The 21,817-nt window shown below is 61.5% G+C and overlaps 2 protein-coding genes across 12 annotated transcripts in view; one reads left to right on the top strand and one right to left on the bottom strand.

The window, feature by feature from the left end:
• Positions 1 to 21,817, bottom strand: part of BCOR (BCL6 corepressor) — a 58,466-nt gene that overhangs the window by 23,907 nt on the left and 12,742 nt on the right. For 4 of the 11 annotated variants that reach the window (XM_085209803.1, XM_085209844.1, XM_085209864.1 and 1 more), the window contains exons 1-4: positions 19,369 to 19,508; positions 4,808 to 4,939; positions 4,051 to 4,132; positions 477 to 3,290 (exon numbers count right to left, since the gene is read on the bottom strand). In XM_085209803.1, coding sequence (XP_085065929.1) covers positions 477 to 3,290; positions 4,051 to 4,132; positions 4,808 to 4,893 — 2,982 coding nt within the window. In that variant the 5' untranslated portion in view covers positions 4,894 to 4,939; positions 19,369 to 19,508. Of the gene's footprint in view, positions 1 to 476; positions 3,291 to 4,050; positions 4,133 to 4,807; positions 4,940 to 6,923; positions 7,156 to 19,368; positions 19,509 to 19,902; positions 19,980 to 21,817 lie in introns of those variants that run through there. The other 7 variants (XM_085209825.1, XM_085209848.1, XM_085209839.1 and 4 more) reach the window with 4 other exon arrangements.
• On the top strand, positions 8,150 to 14,797 carry LOC146545568 (uncharacterized). The gene is made up of 2 exons (XM_085209870.1): positions 8,150 to 9,978; positions 10,137 to 14,797. Exon 1 carries the CDS (start codon positions 8,494 to 8,496, stop codon positions 9,670 to 9,672), a length of 1,179 nt encoding a protein of 392 aa, XP_085065996.1. The 5' UTR covers positions 8,150 to 8,493; the 3' UTR covers positions 9,673 to 9,978; positions 10,137 to 14,797.

Genomic DNA, 21,817 nt, shown 5'->3' with positions numbered 1-21,817 from the left:
GTGGAACCGTAGCGCAAGCCCCACTCCTCCATGGCCGCTCTCCTCCGCACCGCACGGCACGCCTGGCATACTAATCACAACTTGGGACACACTTTGCTAGCTGGCACTGCCGGCCGAGGCAGAGATTACAGCCACCGCTAGCGCTGCCATAGCATGCACTGCATTCCTGCTCAACTCCCCTCTGCAACTGCAAACACATTTTATACATACATTAACATTTCTAGCAGATCTTATTAAGAGCCCTTTAAAACTTACTCGTGCATGCATACATGAAAGTCATACATGCTATTCTTCACACAACCTCGCTTTAATTAACAGGCTTCTCGCGCTACATAAAACCGTTCCTGACAAGCACGCCCTAGCGAAAGAATCCCTGTATTTCCCCACCTGCGCTGCTGATACCAACTGTAATACTTGACTGCGACTTACTGCAGAGAAATAATGGCAAGTGCCGCGCGTTGCACCGCAGGACTCACCTGTAGTGCCCGCTGCTCCCGGCTGAGCTGACTCGAGTCCGCGTACAGCTCGGTCGTCACACACTTGAACCGGTCACCTACATAACCAGCAGAGTTCGCGATGCGTTTTGCCAGTTTAGATGGCTTGGGTTTCAGTATTTTGCCATCAGCAGAGTCCGCGTCATCGGGTCCATCTTTGGTATATGTCTGGTTGGTTTCGAGGCTGGGCTGCGCGGTGCCCAAGCAGAACTGCTTGGTGTCGTCCTGCGCTTTGCCAAAAGTCAGCGCGGGGCCATCGGTCTCGTGGGCAGCCTCCAGGAAGGCAGGCGCAGGCTGGAGGGCCACTCTCTCTTTGCCCTGAACAGCAGATAGGTCTTCTTTCCTCAAACCAAACAATGCTGAACTTGGGGCTTGCTTAAAATTATAGCTGTCCTGCAGATCACTATTCCTTCCAAACTCAATAAAATCTCTGTGCTGAGACGCCTGCTCTACCTTGTGCTTTGTTGGGTCGTTAGCCTGACCACCACTCTCAGCAGCAAATCCAGATTTTGCTAAGCTTGCCTCACTTTTAGAGTCCTGCTCGTCCCGCAGGAGCTCTGGGAAGAGATGCTTGTCACTTTTGGAGGAGCTCTTGCCGTGGCCAGATCCCTGGTGTAACTTCACCATCTTATCACTGGACGCAACCTCATAGTGCACCTTGCCGCCTGCCTCCAGCAGCTCAGGAAGCCTGCCACGCAACGAAGGATCCTCATAGCGTGCCCGCTCGTGGGATCGCGACCTCCGCTCTCCCTTCTCCTCCTTGCCCATCTCCAGCGTCGAGTGCTGCAACAACATGGGGTGCACCATCCCCATGCCCAGTGCGTCCTGGTAGGTCATGAACTCACTGCGGCCGGCCGGGAGGCTGTATGGGAGGCCAGGCTTGGGAGCGAGGTGGCCAGGGTAGAGGCTGCCGTTGGGCAGCAGGACCGGGTGTGGGTAGACATGCCCTTTGCCGTGCAGGGACAGAGGGCTGATGGCCAAGCCCTCCGGGACAGGGTATGGGAGGTAACTCCTGGGGTAGGGCAGATGTGGGGAGCGGAACGCCTCGTTGGGTGGCAGGAAGATGGGGCTGGAGGCCAGGGCGCTCTCGGTAGCTTTGAAACCAGCTTCCTGGCCACACGGCTTGGTCACCTTATTGCTGTGCTTGGCCGAGGTGGCCAGGGGCTGCCCGACGTGCTGGATAACTGAGGCTGCACTCTCCATGCCACTCCTGGCTGCCTTGGTGCAATCTGTGTTGGCATTAGGAGCTGGTGAGGCCGAAGCTGGCCGTCCCCCTGCCGGCACAGTCCCTGACACGCTGCCCACCGCTGCCTCTGTGCCGCCCATCCTGGGGCAGGAGGAGCTCCTCTGCTGGGGAATCACCCAGTCCAGTGCCTTATTCTTCAGCGTGACACTCTTGCCGCTCTCCTCACCAGGGCCGGGCCCAGGAACAATCCAAGAGGAAGGTGCCGTGCTGATGATCTCAGGACGGTAGATGGGACAGGTCCCAGGGGAAAGGGTCTCCTTCTGGGCATCACCCCCTGGCAGCAGCAGCCCACCTCCCGCCCGGCCATGCACCAGTACTGTCGGTGGCATTTTTTTCACATGCTCCACCTTCCCAGCACCTTCAGCATCAACAACTTTCGCTGATAAGTCCAGGGGCTTGTCAGCGACATCCTTGGCCGGGGCCTGCTTCTCGAGCAGCGGGGGTGAGCGGCCATCCTTCCGCTCGTGGCTGGCCTTCCTGGCATGAGGTACCACCTGTGCCGGCCCTTCAGCAGCCTCACTGGCTTTGGGCAGCTTGCCATTGGGCAGCCGGGCAGGTGGGAAGTCACCACCCACATTCAGGTAGGGCTTGGGGAGTGGGACGGAGGAGGAGGGCGACGTGGCGATGCTGGGGAAGTGTTTGTGGAACTCAGCGTAGGCATCCCCCACTTGGGCAGGCAGCGGGAGGCGAGGGGATGGCCGGGGCGAGTGCGGCAGCAGGAGCGCAGGGTCAGGCGCCAGGCCACTGGGTGCCGGTTTGGCGGCAGGGACGCGGGGCTGCTTGCTGTTCGGCAGGTGCGGGTAGGCGTGCGTCTCGACCGGCGCACCAGGGCTGACTCCCATCTTCCATGACAGACCCTTGTCCGGACAATGCACCAACGGCGGGATGGCCGGGGACGCTGAGGCAGCCGAGATCCTCATGGGTGAGGCGAGCGAGGAGGGGATATGGGGGGTAACGTAGTGGGAGGGGGGCAGGTAGAGGAAGCGCTCGCCGTTGGTGCAGACAGGCGAGTAGGCCAGGTGCTGCGGTAAGCTGTAGGTCGACTGCTGAGGTAGCAACGCCTTGTACATGTTCAATGAATACTTATTTGGTGAGTCAAGAAAAGGGTAGATGGTGGGCGTCGCACCCTCCATGTAGGGGTTCACCCAGGGGAGCCGTAGGTAGCTAGCACCATTGACGCCCAGAGGGCTCTGCTTGTCGCTTGCAGCTCGGTCCAAGCCCAGTGTTTCTCCCGTCGGGACTGAGTTTTTTTGTATTCCAGGGGGTGTTTTGTAGATAGCGCTGAAACCATTCGGGCCTTTTCCAGAGACAGCTGCGTTTTCTACTGCCTCGGGAGCATTAGACTTAAACTGTATCTCTGGATTTCTTTCAGGAGTAAATCCAAGACCAGCTATAGAACCTGTAGCATCCCGCGACTTTTCAGAGCCAAGTCCACACAAGCTGGAATAGACAATGCTACTAGGGACCCTGAGTCCTTCTCGCATAAGTCCAGACCTGTCCATGCTCAGAGCTGCCAGGCTGTCAATTCGATGGGCTGTAGTTGCATCCACCTTCACAGAAGAAGAAACAATTAGTTGTGCATTCTGATAAAAAAAGGCTACCGCACAAACTACAGATACGCTGTCATTTTGAAAAGAACCACCACCACTACAAACATCAATGAAGTTCTCTCTGTATCTCCAATTCATTGATCAGAAACTAAAGCTTGAGGATCCAGAACCCAAAAAGCCCAAACGTGCCCAGAGCCAGTGCTTGGCAGACCCCACATCCGGCCTCCAGCCCCGCCAACTCAGAATGAGGCTGGGAGCATGGAGAGCAGAGCTCAAGGGAGAGCTGGGAGGGCAGGACAGAGAACATCCTCCTTCCTCCTCCGTCTTCCTCCTCCAGGAGCTCCCCCTCCTCCGCAGCTTGACTGCAAGGCATCTGAGCACACAGAACAGAGCCAGGTCAGCCATCGCTGACAACAAGGCACTGAACTCTGCTCGCTGCTCACCACATGCTCTCAGAGGAGGAGACCGTCAGCTCTGCTGCTCAGGGACTACATGAACCGTTTGTGGTAGATGTAGCGGTGTGGTGCGTGGCATTACTCATAACGGAGTGAGAGAAGGATGAAGTCATACAGCAGCGCACACCACAAAGTCAGAACCAGGAGGCTAATGAAATAAACAAGCAAAGTCCCATTCCACTGTTCCACAGAAACAATCCCTACGTGCCCCTCCAGCAGAACGGTGTTTGAATCGCCTCTCCACATGCAACATGCGGGAACACCGGCAGGTAGGGAGGACAGATGCGATAGCAATAATTTCTTACCACACTGTGATTCAGGTGGTTTTCTTCCCTCAACTCCAGTCTGCTTTTCGGTGCATCGCCATCGTTAACTGGGATTTTCCTACTAAAAAACAGAAGCTTATTATCGGAATGCACCCCACACACTTCATTATCAGCCCAAGGTTGTATACTACAGCAGCCCCATCCCATACTGTATTTAGTTGTCTATGCACAGTGACTGCTTTAGCAAAAAAGGATTGTTTGAGAACAAGAACACACTGAGCCCACCTCAGGGCATCCTCTTGCAATGCCCACAATTGTTGTCAATGTTTACTATTTGCTCCTCCTCACTTTTTTCTTTTCCAAGAAGAAAATACACCATTTTAAACACGCCCTTTCCACGTACCACCCATAAATGCTGCAACAGAGAAAATTAAAAACACACACACTAATATCATACGGCTGTCAGCTGTTCCATGCTAAAGAAGGGGCTACACATCTGTGCCATAGCATTGCTGCAGCACTGGGACTTGTTACCACGGCAAGCACTGATAAAGAATATACCTTAGTGCCAAATTTCAAATCCCGGGGATAAAAACCGCTGACATGCAACAGAAGGAAAGTTTCATCATTACCCCAAAGAACTCCCTTCAATCAAAGCACTTAAAGGCACACATCGCTTCCATCAGACATCAGGGCCCGCATCACCGCCGCCCCTGGCACCCAGCTGATCCCTGTGCAGGAGGCAGCAAGCTCACGGTAAGCCCTCGGCTGCACAACTCGCAGCTTAAATATTTACCTGTCCTCATTAATTCCACACATGCGGACCCTTTCATTGCTCATCCAGCTATGAACGTTGCCATACAGGGGGGTTGCAGAAAGCATGACGTCTTCTTAAAAAAATCGCTGCTTTTCTTCACGGTTTTATATTCTATTAAAAAAGGAGGGGGGGGTGGAAGGAAGAAGAAAGTTGAGCAGATTTGTCTGGGAGGAAATGCAAACATCAGAGCGGAGCGGGCGGCCTCCCTCCGGGTCATTAATAATGAATGCCGCGTTGGTGCGGGGAGCGCGCTGCCTCCGCCAACCGCTAAGGGAGATACCCTGCAATAAAGGAGCAAATTGAGGGCATTTATAGGTCAGAGGAGATGGATCTTTTCCCCAGCGCGCGTCCAGAAAATTAAGTACCATTCTGGGCTATCGACAAAGAAAACTTTCCCCGGTACATTCAATCAGAGCATGCCGCAGTTCACACCGGCACCCAAACGCCCACCTCGGTGGGGCCGGAGCAACGGGGTCCCTGCAGTGGGCTGGGGCTGGCCACAGCAGATGAGAGGACGAGAGGCAGCCACGTCCCCACACCCGGCAGTGAAGGGAATGCCTCTCCCTCCCACCACCACCTCCACTCGCATTAAATCCTGCTTTGCTGCATGAGCGAAGTGTCAGGACAAGCTGCGTTTTATTAACAGGATTAGCACGGCGCATGATTTATTCCGGTGCAAGATTTTAATTGCTCTTCGGAGGTCGAGTCGACGCTTTCGACTGCGCTTCAGCCCGCATCCCACTGCCGAATGCTGGGTTAAGAAGTAGGGGGAGCCTTAATGCACAGGATATCCCTCGGCTCTTCCTCTCTCGCAAAAATAGAAGCCCACAAGCGGGCGGCACGGTGCTCCTCGCTGCGCACAGGGCTGACCGCGGGGAGCTCAGCGCATAGCGTCTCCCACCGCACGCAGCTTCCCCAGCAAACTCATTTCCTTTGTTAGGCTCCGGGATATGCAAATGGCTTTGGCATTTAATGGGGAAGAATCCCAGATTGCACCTCAGCACAATACTTCGCACACGTGGGGAGGGATGTAAGGGCCCAAGCGGCGTTCGCTGCCCAACACTTTCCTCTCCCCTCGGAGTGGCCTTTTGTGCACAACTCTGCGTCTGGAACAAATGTATATGAATGGCACAGCGCCGTGACCCTCCTCTCTCTGGCACCATTCGCTCTCCATAATGAAGCCCACAAAAATCACTGCGAGGAAACAAAAATCTACGGAGATTACAGACCGCGCTATCATTCAGAAGGAGTTATTTCACTGCAAAGACGGTTTCTGGACAGATTTACTGGTTTCCAGATGCGCCGCTCGTAATGTTTTCAATAGAGGCAGCAGCAGCATGGCTGGAGTGATTTAAGGCTTTCCATACGGCTGGTGGCCGCACCGCTGGGAGCCTTGCACCCCACTTGTTTTGGGGCCAGCTCTGGGCTTCCCCCGGATGTAGATGGCTGAGATACGGCACAGTGCTCGCACCGGGGCAACTAACTAAGCACAGAACTGCAGCGGGGGACAAGAGCCTCCTGAATCAGAGCCCTCTGGGGCGTAGGGTCACCAGCTGCAGCCCCATCCCCTAAAGCCACCCCAGGCACACACGTGCGCTCGGCACCCAGTGAACTCTCTGCGAACCACAAAGGGGTAGTGGCCTGCTAGTGCAACCCCTCGCGTCACTGTAGCTGCACCTCTGGTCGCACCCCTCCCTCTCCTCTCCTCCCCTCCCCGGGATGCCCGCAGCACTACGACGAGGGCAGCGCTCCTCTATTTATACCCGCCTTCCGCGGGGGCGGCCCCGTTACGAAACCCCGACGGCAGGCATCGCGGTGCGCGGCGGGGAAAGCAAGGCCGCGTCCGGCCCTTCTCCCTCCCTCCGTCCCCTTCCTCCTCCTCTCCCCGCTGAGCACCGCCCGTCCCGGAGCACCGCAGCCCCCGGAGCGCGACCGGCATTTCCTCCGGGAGGTGCCTGCCCGATAGGGCCCTCCGCGGCTAAATATAGGCGGTGATGCGCGACGGGGGGAGGGGGGAGAGCGAGACGCGTACACGCGGTTCCGCAGCGCTGCCGCCGTGTGAAACCAGCTGTGAGCGGCGCCTGCAAGCACTGACCTGCACGCAACGCCGTGCCGAGCCCAGCCGGGAGCGCCCGGCCCCGCACCGCAGGGGCAGGCGGGGGCACACCGCGCTGCTCGGGCGGCGGATTAGAGCGGGGAGCGTTCGGGTCTCCCTCGCAACGTCAACAGACTTTTGGCAGCCGTCGACGCCAGCAGCAGCACGAAGTTTTGTTCACGCGCTCTTGGCGTGGAAACGAGAAAAACCCGGTGCCGGGCGGCGGCAGGAGGGGGAAGGAGAATCCTCGCGGCCTCGGGAGCCGGGCGGGGGACGGCCGTCGAGGGGGGCAGGACGGCCGTCGGGGCCGCGGCGCGGGGAGCCAGGAAGCGGGGCGGGGGGAGCGGCGCAGCGGCGCACGAGTTCCCTTCTGGCGCCTTTCCTCTTTCCACCTCCAGCCCCGCCTGGCTGCCCGCCAGTTTCCACTGCACAACCGCGGGGCGGGCGGCAGCGCTGCGGCTGGGGGGGAGGGGGGGAGCGAGGGCTGCGCCGGGGGCACGGGGGGGCGGGCGGCAGTCGAGGGCGGCCCCAACGCTCGGTTCCAGGCCGCTGGAAGGATCATTGGTAGATTTGCGCAAATCCCGGCGTGGGGAGCGAGAAGCAATCGGGGACTCGTAGCGATCTCCTTCGATTAGCCCTCATCTGGAGTTTGATTTAAAGGGCAGTGCTCGGGCGGTATTTATAAATGCGGGCTGCCGTTCAGAGCTGCGCTGAGCCGCTGCGTTCCTACCTCGGGTCTTGATCCCCTGTCGCTGAGTCCCGACAGCGGGCAGCGAGCTGGCATCGGCCGCGTGCTCAAAGGGGAGGTGGGAAAGGAAGGAGGCTGCGCTTTTTGCAAAATAAACAAACAAAAAATAGGGAAAATATCGCCGGTTGTTTGTTGCAGCCTCCCCGCGGCATCCCCGCCAGCCACACGTTCCGGAGCCGGAGGAGGAAGCCGCAGGCTCGAGAGCCGCCGCTCGGCTCCTCGGATTAGAGCACGAGTGTGACCTTTACCCGGGACGTGTGGCATTTCATTTAAGCGCAGCGCCCGGCACAATGCGCCAGCGAGATCGCTAACCCGATTGGAAATCCACCTCGAGCCGTGCGCGGCTCCTCTGCGGGTCTCGATGTGAGTGCTCCGCCGCAGCCCTCCCCCCCGCCGCACCATCACGTGTCGGACGGCGGCCGGGACTCGCCGCCGGGTAAACACGGGGCTGTCCGGGGGGGGGGGGGGGGGGGGGGGGGAAGCACCGCGCCGCGCCAGGCTCCGGCCCGGCGGAGAGACTAACCTTCCCCACCCTCCCCCCCCCACACACGCTCGCGGTGGCCCCCGGGAGGGCGGTGGGGGAGGGAGGGGCGGTCCGCCCCCCCCCGCGCCGTCTGTCACGCCTTGGCCCCGCACAGGCAGCGCCGGAGCGGCAGCAGCGCTTTCCCCTTTCCCATATGCCGCGAGGCGAATCGTCGCTCTGCTCTCGGCGCCGGTTACAGCCAAAAAGGGAGTAAAAAAAAAAAAAAGTTTTCAATTAATGATAAGCCCAGGGACTGGGGAAGGGGGCGGGGAGGCGGCCAATAAGAAGAGAGAGGCAAAATGGCTGCGAGCCCTCGGGCGGCCCTGCCCGCCCCCGGCCCGCGGGGAAGGAGCCCGGGGAAGCCCCGGCCCGCTCCGATCCGATCCGAGGGGCGGCCCAGGGCTGGGTGTCCCCGGCTCCGCGGCGAGGAGCGCCCGGGGATCGCGGGGACGCCGCGCCGGCAGCACCGCACGGGCAGCACCGCGCCGGCAGCCACGACGCCCCCCGGCCCCATCGCACCCCGTGCTTCCTCGCACGCCCCAGCGCAACGCTCCGGAGGCGGCGCGGAGGGGAAGCGCAGATCGGCGAACCCCGGCTTCCCCCTCCTCTCCTCCCCTCCCCTCCCCCGGCGGCAGCGCGGCCCCCTCCGGCCGCCCACCCGCCGCGGCATCTCCCCGCCCGGCCGCCCGCGCCATTTTAGAGGCACACACACACGCGCTCGCCCACGCTCGCTCGCACACACGCACGGAGCGAGGTTTCCGCCGGAGCCAACGGCACGGCCGGGCCCGCAGCGGGGGGGCGGGGGAGGGGAAGAGTCGCGGCGCTCGCACGGCCCCGCGGCACCGCAGGTAACAGAGGGCCGCGGGGAGGGAGGGAGCGCTGCCCCGCGCGCCCCCGCCCCATTAACCCGCCGCGCCCTCGGCGCCCCGGGAGCGCTCATTGTCGCCTTTATCCCGGGCGGCTTTGGCTTTTCAGGAGGGCGAGCGAGAGAAAAGAGACGGAGAAAAAAAGAGAAAGCAAGCAAAAAAATAATAAAAAAGAAAACCCCCCGAGCCAGCCCCTTCCCCCCGCCCGCCCCCATTGTTCGGCCGCGGGAGGCCGGGCGGTGGGCGAGCGCAGCGCCGGGTCGCCATTCCCGGCTGCGCCCTGCCGGACCCCCCCCCGTCTGTCACAGCAACTTCAGGGCTGGGAGGGATCTTCCTCCCCCAGCCCCCACGAATAAAGAACTCCGAGAGAGTCGGATCGAAGGCCGCGCTCCCCTTCACAGCGCTATGCTCGGTACGCGGCCCCGTTGCCCCCCCGTCACACCCAGCGGCCGTTCGCGGCTGTCCGCCCTCTGCTCCCCTCGGGGCCGCCCCGGCTCAGCGCTCCCAGCCCCTGCCGCCGCCGCACGCCGGGCGGGGTGGCCCCCCCGCATCCGTCGGGGACGTTGGGAGATATTGATCACGGACGCCTTCATTTTGCATAATTGCGGCTGACAGGGCCTGTGGTTCCCTCATTTACGGAGCAACAGCTTCGAGGGGCTGATGGATGGGGAGCGGCTCCCTCCGCTCTCCCCTCCCTGCCCCCCCGACTCCACAGCCCCACCGGGCCTCCGAGACTCCTGCGGCAAATGGCCGGCACGGCTCGGCTCGACTCAGCACGGCACGGCTCAGCACAGCAAGGCTTGGCTCAGCAGAGCACGGCTGGGCACGGCACGGCTCGGCTCAGCATAACACAGCTCAGCACGGCACGGCTCAGCACAGCAAGGCTTGGCTCAGCACGGCGCGACTCAGCATGGCACGGTGCTTTCCCCAGGGCCAGCTCAGCCCTCAGCTTATGAGAAGTGTTTGGGAAGTTGGGGCTTATCCTCCCTTTTCTCTCTCTCTCTCTCGCTCTCTCTCTCTCCCTCTTCCTCCCTCTCTCTCTCTTCCCCTCCTCCCAACAACACGCAAACAAACAGCTCGGTTTCTCCTAAACAACGCATAAGAATTAGCCTCGCCTCGAAGTTTAGGTCGGGCTCACAGCGCTAACGTTTCTCCATGCTGGGAAATGCTTCCCGAGCACTTCTGGAAGCGCTGGCGATTCTCCGGCTATGGAAGCAAACATCTCTGCAGCCACGTATCTCCACCCCGCATCACCTGCACCGTTCTGAAGGCGCAGAAGGGAAAAGAAAGGAAATTAAAAAAGTGTAGGAGGGAAGTAGGGGGAAGAAACCCCAACCAGAACGCTCAGCTTTTCCAGAAAAATAAAGAAAGAAAAAGGAAAAAAAAAAAAATAAAGAGCAAAAGTTGCTGTGCGCACCGATGCCCCGCGGCGCAGAGCCCCCGCGCCTTGCCGGCCCCGCTCCCAGCGCGCTGCTCCGCGCCGAGACAAAGCCGCGAACGGAGCGCGCTGCAGATGGGCGGCGATGGGTTTGTGCCGCCGCTCAGAGCTTTAATTACTCGTTCTTGATCCGTGGGACTACGACACGACACCGCCAAGGTTAAAATGCCCTGAACGGCTCTGAGCAGATGTGAACGAGTTGGCAGACGCGCAAATGAGGTCTGCCTCTAAGCATGATAACAAGTGACTAATACATTGCATATCGCTGAAAGAAAATTATTTTTCTCTAATTTGCATTAGCTTTTTCTCGTTTTTTTTTTCCTTTTTTTCTTTTTTTTTTCCTTTATGCCAGCGACATTCCCTGCTCAGAGGCTGCAGCGTAATCCTGCAAACATCGCAGCTTCAAACACGGTGGAAGGAGGCAGAGATGGCGGTGTTGGGGCCGTGCGGCCCTGCTTATCTTTCTGCCTTTGCTCCTAGGCGAAGCGCGTTTCGCAAGCGGTATTCCTGCACGTGTCACACCAACACCCTGGCAGAGGAATGGGAGCTAAAATGCTGCGTGAAAACAGGAGTGCTTTCATCGCTAATAGTACGTCATCACCCATAGAGAGCCATGGGGACAGCCAAGGCCAAAAGGAAAAATAACGTCATGTAAAGAGGGTTGGAGAAAGATAGATAAAAGAGTGCAGGAGTGAGTATTCACTGTTCTCCTCACTTCCCACCCTAAAGCTGCCTCGTCAAAAAAACAAAAAAGAATAAAAAAAAAAAAAAACATAATAAAAGGAAAAGGCCCTAGTACGTGGAGGTCATCCGCTATATAGAACAGAGTGCTTTGGTAGGGAGCAAAACGGTGTCATGCACAAATCTAGGCCAGGACCCAGTTCTGTGAGCTCCCTTGGGTTTCCCAAGGCTCTTCCACAAGAGCTGGGAGAGCACTTTGGGTGCAGAAGCAAACTTTGAGAACAGGCAGCATTTTGTTCCTTATGCCTCAAATATACGTATGTAACAGCAGGCTGAGCAGAGGCTCAGATGAGAACCCTGCTGCTCAGGCACCGAGGCCGCAGCAGCGTTTTGCCCAGCACTGCCATCTCCGGGGGTGCGGCCCGCCCGGGTTATCTCGGCTGCAGAGCGATCCCAGGAGGCCGACACAGCTCCTCCTCCCGCAGCACGTGCTCCGAAGGCAAACACGCACCGCACCGCCCGCGCCTCACGGCTCCGTTCCCGCAAGGCCCCCGCACGGCTCCGCGGCTCTAAGGCTCAGCGAGGGCCGCTCCGGGGCAGCCGGGGATTTCCCGGCCCGGGGGGGAGGGGGGGGGGGAACCGCCGCTGCCGTCCTTCCCGGGGGCCGGGAGCTGCCTCTCTCCCCCCGGGAATCGCTGCGGCCGCGGCAGCGCTTTGTGTGCGGGTGCCGGAGAGGCGCGGGCCGTTCGCGCTCCAACAGCTGTCACATTATTTGCGCTGGCCGTAAACAGCCTTCGCGTTCCCCCCCCTCCCCTTCGCCACATAGTTAAACCCAGACTAACAATCCGCAGCTCGACATCAAACCAACAACAGCAGCATTGTGTCCGCCCTCGCCTCTCTACCACCGACTCCCGCAGCTGGTTCGCTCCGAACGAGGAACCCCCCCAGCGCCCGCAGCCCCCCGCCCCGAGCACCGAGCGGGGGTCGGGCGGGGCCTCGCCGCCCCCCCGCCTCTGGCAGCGGCCCCGGGGCCGTCCCCGCGCCCGAGCGCACCCGACTCTGCGCCCTTCCCCGCGGAAGGGAGACGACGGCAAAAGGAAAAGCAGCGCCGACCCAAAGCGCGTGGCACGCTCGGCGTCCCGGTGCCACCGCGCACCCGCACCCAGCGCTGCGGTGGTGGTGCGGCTGGAGCCGGGGTCTGACGGCCCGTGCCTCCTGCCCCGCGCTCGCTCATCGCTCTGTCAGCCACAAAAGTTGGTGAGGTGGATCTCGCCGAGCAGCAGCGAGGGGAAAATAAATCAGTTCCAGGAAGTGTTTCCTTGCCCGCTCTGACACCGAGCGCTACCCAAACTACACGTCTCTACAAAGAAACTGCAACGAGGTGAATTTCTCTGAAATGCGCCCGTCACACCAACTCCTGGCACACACTTTCTCGGTGTTTACATGCAGGTTTGGAAATGGCAGCGGCACAGGGGAAAAGCCAGCTTCATCAGAAGCACGCCTCCACCTCATCCCTTGGTGCCATCCCGCACCAGCGCAATGTGTCTCCCACCAACGGGGCGCATCTCCCACCAACATCCCCGTTGGATCCACAGCTCGCACGCAGCCCCGGCCCGGTGCCATTGGCCAGCCGTTGCCTCTCCGCAGCGAGCAATCTGCTGGCCTGGTGGAAACCACCGCTCACAAAACAATGTCAGCAAAGGCTGCGCCACGCTCGTAAGAGAGCGGTGATTCGTGCTACCGAGGCTCTCTCAGCACAAAGGCTTTTAGAGGAAGAGGAGAGCGAGAGAGGGAGAATGGGGAAAGAAAGAGGGAGGGCTCTCGTGTTTCAGGGCCGCTGTCCCCTGGGAACCCAGAACCAAGTGTAGCTTCAATCAAATGCTGACTTCTCCTCCGGGAGCTCGGTCGGAAACCTGATCTCGCCAGCTCCTGCCTGCCTCCGCGCATATAGGCTGCCTTTTCTTTCATACCAGCAATTTGTATAAAGAGGAGAGCCAATACGGTTTATTGCAAGCGAGACCTCGCGGTAGCGGATCTAGAGAGAGATTGCTGGAGCTAAAATAAGACAACCTTCAAGCTGCCTGCTCGGGGCAGGCCACAGCGTTGCCTCCCCAGCTCCCGCGCATGGCTCTGCGGCACTGCACAGCGCAGCGCAGCACTGCACGGCACGGCGCAGCCTCCCATGTGCTTCCCAAGCCCCGTGTCCTGCAGAGCTGGCAGCTGCACCCTAGGTTGGGTTTTTGCACAATGCCAGGTTGCACTTCCATTCAAACGTTCAGCCCTGGAGGTCGCTTCCTGCTCGCAAGAACTGTTCCAGCTTCCCCTGCTGCTGCAACTTCAGACGGAGCAGTTCCTCTCCATGGGAGCGCTGCCGTGCCCTTGGGCACAGTGCTGCCCTGGCACTGCAGAGCAAGGCACAGCAAGGCGTGGAGGTGTGCCCGGGGAAGGAGGACGAGCCCTCCTGGCGCAGCGCAGCGTAACTTCTCTCCAGGCTGCTTCATTTTGTGCAGGGCTCTGCTCATCCCCTTTGCGCCTGACTGCTGACGTGGGGGGGAAAGGAGCACAGGGATGGGAGCCAGGGGGACCCAGCCCTGGGCAGAGCTTCTCCTGGCAAGGCTCGGCCTCCCACTGCTGGGGGTGAGTGGCAGAGGCTTAGATGCAGCATAGCACACAGGGGCGTGGGAGCAAAGGGGACCGCCTGGACCTCAGGGATCCCTGTGGGATCTTTCCATAGCCAGGGGCTTTCGCGTGGAGAAAGTTTGGTCACAGAAGGATCTGCAGAAAGAAGGGGAGCCCTGCACATCTCTCTCCGTGTCATTAGCGAGTTTTCTGGAATTTCACTCATCTGTCCCTGCCTGCCTCAATGCATAAATGCCACCTGGAGCTGCAGTACCCCCAGCCCTCCCACAGACGGGCAGACCCGTGCCAAGCACCAGCCGCAGCGCTCCCGCACGGAGGAGGAGATCTGACTTTTCCACCCAATGATGCAGGCCCGACTGTTTTGCAATATGCAAATCCCGGAAGGCGCACCGGGCCCCAAGGTGAGGCATTCCCCAGCGCTGAACGAACGCTCGGGGAAGAGCTGAGGCAGCTCCGCTCAGCCAGCACCGCGCACAGCAGAACAGCAGCGCACCGCACAGCGCGGCGCCAGCTCCCGAGGCACCGAAGCGCGCTGCACCCCGTGCCCGCCCACAGCACCCGGAGCAGCGCAGCGGCAGCACACGGAGCGCTGGGGCAGAGCCGAGCGCAGAGCGCAAAGCGCAGCCCGCGGCCGCCGCTCGCCCCTCCCGGCGGGCGGGCGCAGCACAATGCCGGGCCCCCGGCCCCCCCTTCCCCAGCGGCCTATTGAGCACACTCGGCTCTTTATCCTCCCGATTCCCAGCGCGGCTGGTGGATTCTGTGCTTTCCACTTTAATTGTCTTATCCAAATAAAGCTTTGTTTTCCTTAGCGCCACAATCCCAACATTCAGCCCCAGATTTCCATTGGACAGAGGAGATATTTTATTCGGCGATTGTTCCGCCGGTCGGGGCTTACACGGCGCAGCGCTGGTTGTGTGCCGTGCTCACAATGGGGCTTTGCAGCCCCGCTCCGGCCCCGTACGGCCGTTTTCCAACGCGATCGCGACCGGAATCGCTTCTCTCCTCATTTCCAACTCTACCCCAGACTTGAACAAGTCTTTGGGTTTGCACCTAGACAATAAATTTCGTTTAATTTAGCTTCCGGTCTTTAATTTTAGCAGGTCTTCTTTTTGCATGCAAATCAATATGGCAATTACCATCTAAAAGCTCGCCCAGCCCCAGGTCAATGTAAATTGATCATTGTCCGCCTTCTACAAAATAACACCGGGAGTCTGCGGTGCATAATGAGATTATACTGGAAACTGTCTTTCAGATCACCAATTATATTTCGAGCCGGCAAGATCCTCGCCGAGCAAACCTGTGAGCACGCGGCACCGAACCCACAGGCTCACCGGGCGGGTTTGGGGGCACAGAGCCTCGCATCGTCCCAGCACAATTTCACAAGGCGTGAGGGCAGGTGTGTTCATGCACTCGCTTTTCCAGAAGTGGAAGCACAGAGGGAAAAACCCTCCTCTCCGCCAACAACTGCTGTCCAGCAAACGAGGGAAAATGAATTCCCTACTGGAAAGCGGCAGAACTTTCCTCAATCCGTGCTTGCTGCGAGCTCTTGGCCTCCTCCTCCCGTCCCCACCTCGGTTGCTCACCCACCCGAAGCAGCGCTGCCAGGGGAGACGGCCCTGTCCTCGGGCCAAGGGACAGAGGGAGGAGGGAGGGAAGGTCGCCCTGAGCAGAGATCGCTGGAGCGAAAGGCCGCGGGGACGAGCCCAAGGCAGGCAGCTGGCGGTCACGGGAACTCCCCCTGCCTGCAGCCACAGCCTCGTGCTGCCTGCTGCACGCACAGCAAGGCACGGCATCGCACGGCTCTTGCAAAACCGAGTGCCAGCAGCAGGCCAGCTCCAGCCATCCGTTATTTCCAAAGCGACGCCGCTTGAAGAAGGAAGGACTCAACTCGGCTTCGCACCGCTCTTCCCAAGCCCACACTACAACGTGATCTACTGCGGCACGTGAGGGAATGACAGCGCACTGAACACCGCCGAGCCCCAGGCACGAGCCCTATAACTCCACCTCCACCTGCACAAACCAGAGCCACATCCTGCCCTGTGCTGAGCGCCCAGAGCTGTGTCCCTGCCTCTGCTGTGGCCACACAGCCTGAGGTTGGACCTCTGCATGGTGAGAGCCCTTAAAGGGCAGCCCCACAGTGCGACGAGTGCTTTGGCATGTGCTCTTAGTTTGGGTTGTGGTGGCCTCGATCCGTTTTGCCCACAACGAAGACCTGAAAGCACACTCCCAGCGTAAGGCAAAGCTAGCTGCTATGGGGCAGGTGAGAGGGGGGCAGGGACAGAGCCTGGGGCAGCCCTGGTAGGGACCAATGCAGCATGCGACACAGTGCGGCTGTCCACCCGTGCCAGAGTGCAGCCAAGGAGCCAGTATTGTTCCGAGACCCAGTCCATATTTGGTCATACAGTTCACACATTCTAAATATTGCTTTAAATATTAGAATGGAGACATTTGCCAATGTGGCTCAGAATGCACTCAAATGAGAGAAGTGATTTCTGGGCGCTCTCGGATCGGCAGCCTGGCGTTCCCAGCCTTTATTTTGGGGGGGGAGAAGGAGGGGGAGGAAGAGAGGGAAGCCCCACTGGGTGTGTTTGTGCCGGTCCCTATTAGATATGCAACAAATCTGCCATTTCCGGCGCGGCTCCTATCTCATTAGCCGTGTATTTAGATGTGACGTGCGAATGGCGCTGAGCCGTTGCTGCCGGGCCCCACGGATGCTCAGGAGTGCTTCCAATAGGGCTGTAGCGCCCGGAACCGGGGCTCAGACAAAGAGCAACGGGAATGGTCTGCGCTGCAGGCGAATCCCACACAGCCGGCTTTTATCTAGCGCTCCAAAGCCTCCGCTGCTTTTAATCTGTACCGCCCAGGCTTGCACGGCACCACCGCGTCTCATCCACCGCGAACGTCTCGCTACAAAGGGAAACACGCACACGCAGCGCAAACGGCCCCAAAGCCACAGCGGGGTCGCCGCACCTGGACACGAGCCCAGCGCTCGGACAGGGCACCGACCCGCTCTGCATACACATGCGTGGCCCCGGGTTGATGGGACCTGCAGGAAACTCGCAGGGGTTCTCCACCGCGGGGCTCCCACTGCAGCCTCAGCGGGGGAACAGGAGAAAATGGGAGGGTCGCCTCACCAACCCACACGCTCCCTGGAGCTTGCACGGGAACCTCCTGGGAAGGCAGCGGTGCGACGCTCACCCACTGAACTCTTTTCGTGGTGCAGGAAAGCACTCCCAGAGAGCGGATGGACAGACGGACGGAAGTGAGCGTCCCTGCCAGCACTACTCCAGGACACAACCAGCGGCTACAGTCCCCCCTCGGCTCTAAGGGTTAACAGTCATCGCCACCACCAATGAAAAAAAGAAAAAGCTATCGCGGTGACCTTTTCCTCAGCGACTCCCCCACTCTCCCTTTCAGGCTCCGGTTCTGCAGCTCGCGGGGAGCCGGAGCGCTGTCTAGACCGATCTATCACAGCGGCCAAACAATACCGGGGCGGCCCCTGCCCGCTCCCCACACCTTGCCGTGCATGAAGTGACGACCATCCCATCCCATCCCACCCGATCCTCCCGTGTATTTATAGCCTGCACACAGCCCACCTTCATGCCTGACAAATGAGATTTTGTCTGCTCTCCCCCGTGTCCGCTCCAATAAACACACACACACTTTGTTCCCCCCCCCTCCTCCCCCCGTGCCCCGTGCCTGTTTGTTTTTGGGAACATTCCACGCTCGTACCTCCAACCTCGGAGCACTCCATGCCAGGGTAGGGCTTCTCCCACCTGAGAATCTCCGCGCCCCCCCCCCGCATTGCCCTCCACCCTCACCCCCCCGGGGCGCTGCCCGCCGCTCGCCCGCCCCCGACGGGAGGGACGGAGCGCGGAGCGGAGGTCCTCCGCTGCAAAAGGCCGGGGAATAGCTAATGAGCTGTGCAGCCCATTGATCCGGCGCATACTTCCTAATTAACTCTGAGTCACCTATTTGTGACAGCGATTCAAAGCGCTGCGCCGGGGATCAACCGCGGCCCCGGCGTGCGAAGGCAGCGGGAGGGGGGGAAGCGAGGGGGGTGAGGGGGGGGGGGGAAGGAATTTGCTCCTAATCCTCCTAAAAGCAATTAGGGGGAGCGCCGCGCTGCATGCCCCAAGGGAAAAACGTATACATATATGCATGCATAAAAAAAATAAAAATAAATTAAAAAAAAAAAAAAACAGAAAATAAGGAAAGAAAAAGCACGCAGCAACTCCGGGAGAAGAGACGCGAAAGGAAATGGATCGCAGCGTTGCGATCCGCGGCACCGCTCTGCAGACAGCACCGCGGGGCCGGAGGCGGCGGCACCGGGCACGGCGCGGGCACAGCGCGGGCGGAGGGAGGGGCGGAGGGATGAGGGGGGGGGCCGCCCCGGGCGCCGCGGGGCCACCGGCGGGGGGGGGGGTGAGAGCAGCCCTCCCGTCCGCGCCCCAAGCTTACCCCCCCGCGGGAGGGGGGAATTAAAAAAAAAAGTTAATGGAAACCTTTGGGAAATGCGGGCTACGGGGCGACGTGGTGTTGGTGGACCGCCCCCCCCCCCCCCCACCCTCCCCTTCTCCCTCTTTTAATACAAACACGAATACAAAAGCTGCAGGCTCCAGAGAGCAGATGAAAGCAATGAGCGGAGTTTCTGGAAAAGATTCATTAGTGGGAATTAATGCTGCGAGGCGGTGCCATTAGAGCCGGTCCCGCACTTTGTCACTTGTGCACCGCTCGCTGCGTTCGGAGCTTTCTCTGTGGGGCGGGGGGGGGATTTCACCGATCCCCCCATCAGCAAACCCGAGATCCGACAGACATCGCGGAAACGAGAGGGAGGAAAACAAAACAACACACACACACAAAAAAAAACCAAACCCAACCGCGCGCACACACACACACACACACACCAAGAAAGAAAGAGGAACGGCGAACGCTCCGCAGCCCTCGCCCCCGGACTCGTTCCGCGAACATCAAATGCTCATCTGCTGCGCAGAGCTCGGCCCGGCCCCACACAGCAGCCGCCGAGCCCCGTCCCCTCCGAGCGCCGATCCCCCCCCGGGCCGTTTTCCAACTCCGCACGGCACCACCGGGGCCACCCGAACTTCCGCGTCCCGCCGGACCTCGCGCCGCGACGGCTCCGCGCACGGGAAAGCCCCGCGCCGCCCTCCCCACGTGCGCGGGCGGAGGTGGGGGGGGGGGGGGAGTACGAGCCCCGTCCCCGTCGTCCCCCGCCCCCCCCCCCGACGGGGCACGCAGCGCCGCGGGCTCTCCCCGCCCCTCACCTGCCCGCGGTCGCCCCGGGCGGGGAGAGGAGCGCAGGGCCCGGCCCGAGCGGGGCTCCCCAGCGCTTTCCGAGCGGGAACACCGCCAACCCCGACGGCGGCCCCCCGCCCCACGCGGGCATCTCGGCCGGCAACCGCCCCCCACTTTCCCTCCGACGAGGCGCACCGGGGACCCCGCGGCCCCACGCCGTAACTTCCCACCCGCGGCGGCAGGGCGAGGGCAGCCCGGAGCTCCCGAGGGCGACGGGCGGGGAGCGCGGCACTGACCTTCCTGCCGCGCCGGGGCTGCGGCGTGCGCCGTCCGCGCCGTGGGTCCCGACGCCGTCGCCCCGCTTCGCCGTTCTCCCCGGTGCGGGAGGAGGAAAAAAGTTTCCCGACCCTCTCCCGCCGTCCGCGCCGCGCTGCGCCCCGCTCGGAGCCGCGGGGGCGTGTGGAGCGCGGCCGGCGCCGGCGGGGCAGGTGCCCGCGGGGAGGGCTCCGCCGCTCGTCGCGGCGCGGCTCGGCTCGGCTCAGCGGCGGCAGCGGGAGCGGCAGCCCGCGATGCTCATTCCGGCTGCCGGCTCGGGTTTGGCAGCGCCATGTTGCTGGCTTGCTCCGGGCGAAGTTCCTGTGCTGGAGAGCGCCGCGCTCCCCACATCGCGCCCGCACCGCCGTCTCCCGTGCCCCGGCCGCCGCGGCTTTGTGTGTGTGTGGCTGGGGATTTAATTCTCCTCCTCCTCTTCTCCTCCTCTCTCTCTCTCTCTTTTTCTTCCTCCCCCCCCCCTCCCCTTTCAGTCCGCCGGGAAAGCCGCTCTTCCTCACCTTGCCGCTGGGAGACCGGGCTCCGTCTGCTGCACGCTGCGCTCCCCTCGCATCCCCCTCCCTCCCTCCCTCTCTCCCTCCTCCTCCTCCTCCTCCTCCTCCTCCAGCCGCCGCCTCCCCTCCCTTCCCCTCCCCCCGGGCAGGCTGCACCGAGGGAGCCGCCGCCAGCAGCACAGCGCAGCGCAGCGCAGCACAGCAGCAGCGCCGCCACCGCTCGCTCCCTCTGCAAGTTTCCCCCTCCCCTGGCCGCGCTCCCTGCCCAGGCGGGGCGAGCCCCGGCCCATCGAGCCGCCTCTCCCCGCAGAGCCGGGCTGTGCCGCGCCGGCGGTCAGAGCCCCCAGCCCGGCCGCGACCTGCGGCTCCCGGGGGCACCCCGCGCCCGGAGGGAAGCCGCCCTCGCTCTCCCCTCCGCCCCGCGCTCGCTACCCAGAAGGCCAGCGGGGAACCGCAATTCCCAGCCAGCGCCGCTCGCTCCGTTCCTCACCCCGAGCTGTCAAAAGCCCGGCGGCACGGCACGGCACGGCGCTGGCAGACGGATCTGCGGGGCTCCGCGATGCCGCCTCCGGGTTCCCCGTACCTCAGGGGCATCCCCCAGCACGGCAACCCCCCGACCCCCTGCTCCGTCCCCCCAACTTCCTCCCCCTTCCCCTCCCCCCCCCGGCCCCCTTCTCGCGGCTCTAAAATCGGGATGGAAAAAAAAAGCCGCGTTTGTCAACGTCTGCATTGCGCGGGGCGGGGGGGGCGCGGGGGGAGGCTTATTAAAGCGCGCTGCCGCCTGATCCGGCTTTGGAAGCCCTTAACGCGCTTTTTACAGCGTGCGAACGGGGTGGCAACCGCGGACGAGGAGGGGGGTGCGGGGGGGCAGCCGGAGCGCGGGTCCCCCGGCGGCGTTTCTCCGGCCGCTGTAAGCTTTGTGCCCGGGTTCAGGAGCCCTTTAATCTCCGGGTTGGTACTTATCGGCTGCGTCTATTTACTTTGGCACGGCAACTTTTGGCTCGCCGAGCCCGCCTCGTAAATTTCACGTTCGCGACGCCCATCCCCGCCGCTCCTCCCGGTTTCGGGCTCGCCGAGACCGCGGCTCTGGGGCTCCCGAGATGGACCCGCACCTCGTCCGCGCTCCGCACGCTGCCGAGCTGCGGGAGCCGATCGCGGGCAGCCCGCACAGCGGGGGGGGATGAACGGGGGGTAGGGGGGGGGGAAGAACGGGGGGAGATGGACGAATCGGAGAACGGGAAGCGGGAGTGTCCCGGGGATATTCGTATCCAAGACCCCTCCCTCCCACCCCCCCCCTTTCAAATAGAAGAAAAAAAAACGGGACGTGAGCCACGTCGGGAAACTCGCCAACTGCCCGGGGAGGGGGCACGGAGCACGCACACATCGCGCGGAGCTGCTTCCCAGCTCCACTTCGCAGCGCGGAGTTCCGCTGCGTACCGCACAGTGCTCCCCCGCTGCGGCGCTGCGGACATCGGGCAGGGCCAGGGAGGGCGGCGGGGGGCCGCGCACCGCCGGGACAGCAGCGCGCCTTGTTTTCATCTCCGCTAACAAGCAGAGAGACACCTGGCCCGGGCCGCTGTAAAGCTATTTTTTATAAAGACGTTTTAGGGCTAGACATTAAAAGTTATTAGAGTGAACGCACGTGAGTTACAGACGCACAGCTGGAGGAAAGGCCTCTGCTGCCTTTTTTCCACCCCCACCCCCCCTTTCCTAGGGAAAACCTCATTAACATCGCTCCTTTCGGGAGGAGAGCGGAGCCTCCACGGCTCTCTGCTCTGCCCGCAGAGCTCCGTCCGAGGTCCGCGGTGCCGTCGGGCCGCGCTCACAGCACAAAGTCCGTTCGGCGCGGGGCTGCCTGCAGCGCAACGGGGCGGGACTGACGCTGATGCAGTTTCTTTCTTTCTTTCTTTCATTATTATTC

This window comes from Meleagris gallopavo, chromosome 1 (genome assembly GCF_905368555.1).
Source record: "Meleagris gallopavo chromosome 1, MGAL_WU_HG_1.1, whole genome shotgun sequence".
NCBI classification, from domain to species: domain Eukaryota; kingdom Metazoa; phylum Chordata; class Aves; order Galliformes; family Phasianidae; genus Meleagris; species Meleagris gallopavo.
The sequence above is the reverse complement of the archived record's forward strand: the minus strand, read 5'-3'. Positions and strand labels throughout refer to the sequence as shown.

Excerpts from the sequence above, each read along its gene's own strand:
- LOC146545568 (XM_085209870.1), top strand. The coding sequence starts at position 8,494 with ATGGCTGCGAGCCCTCGGGCGGCCCTGCCCGCCCCCGGCCCGCGGGGA.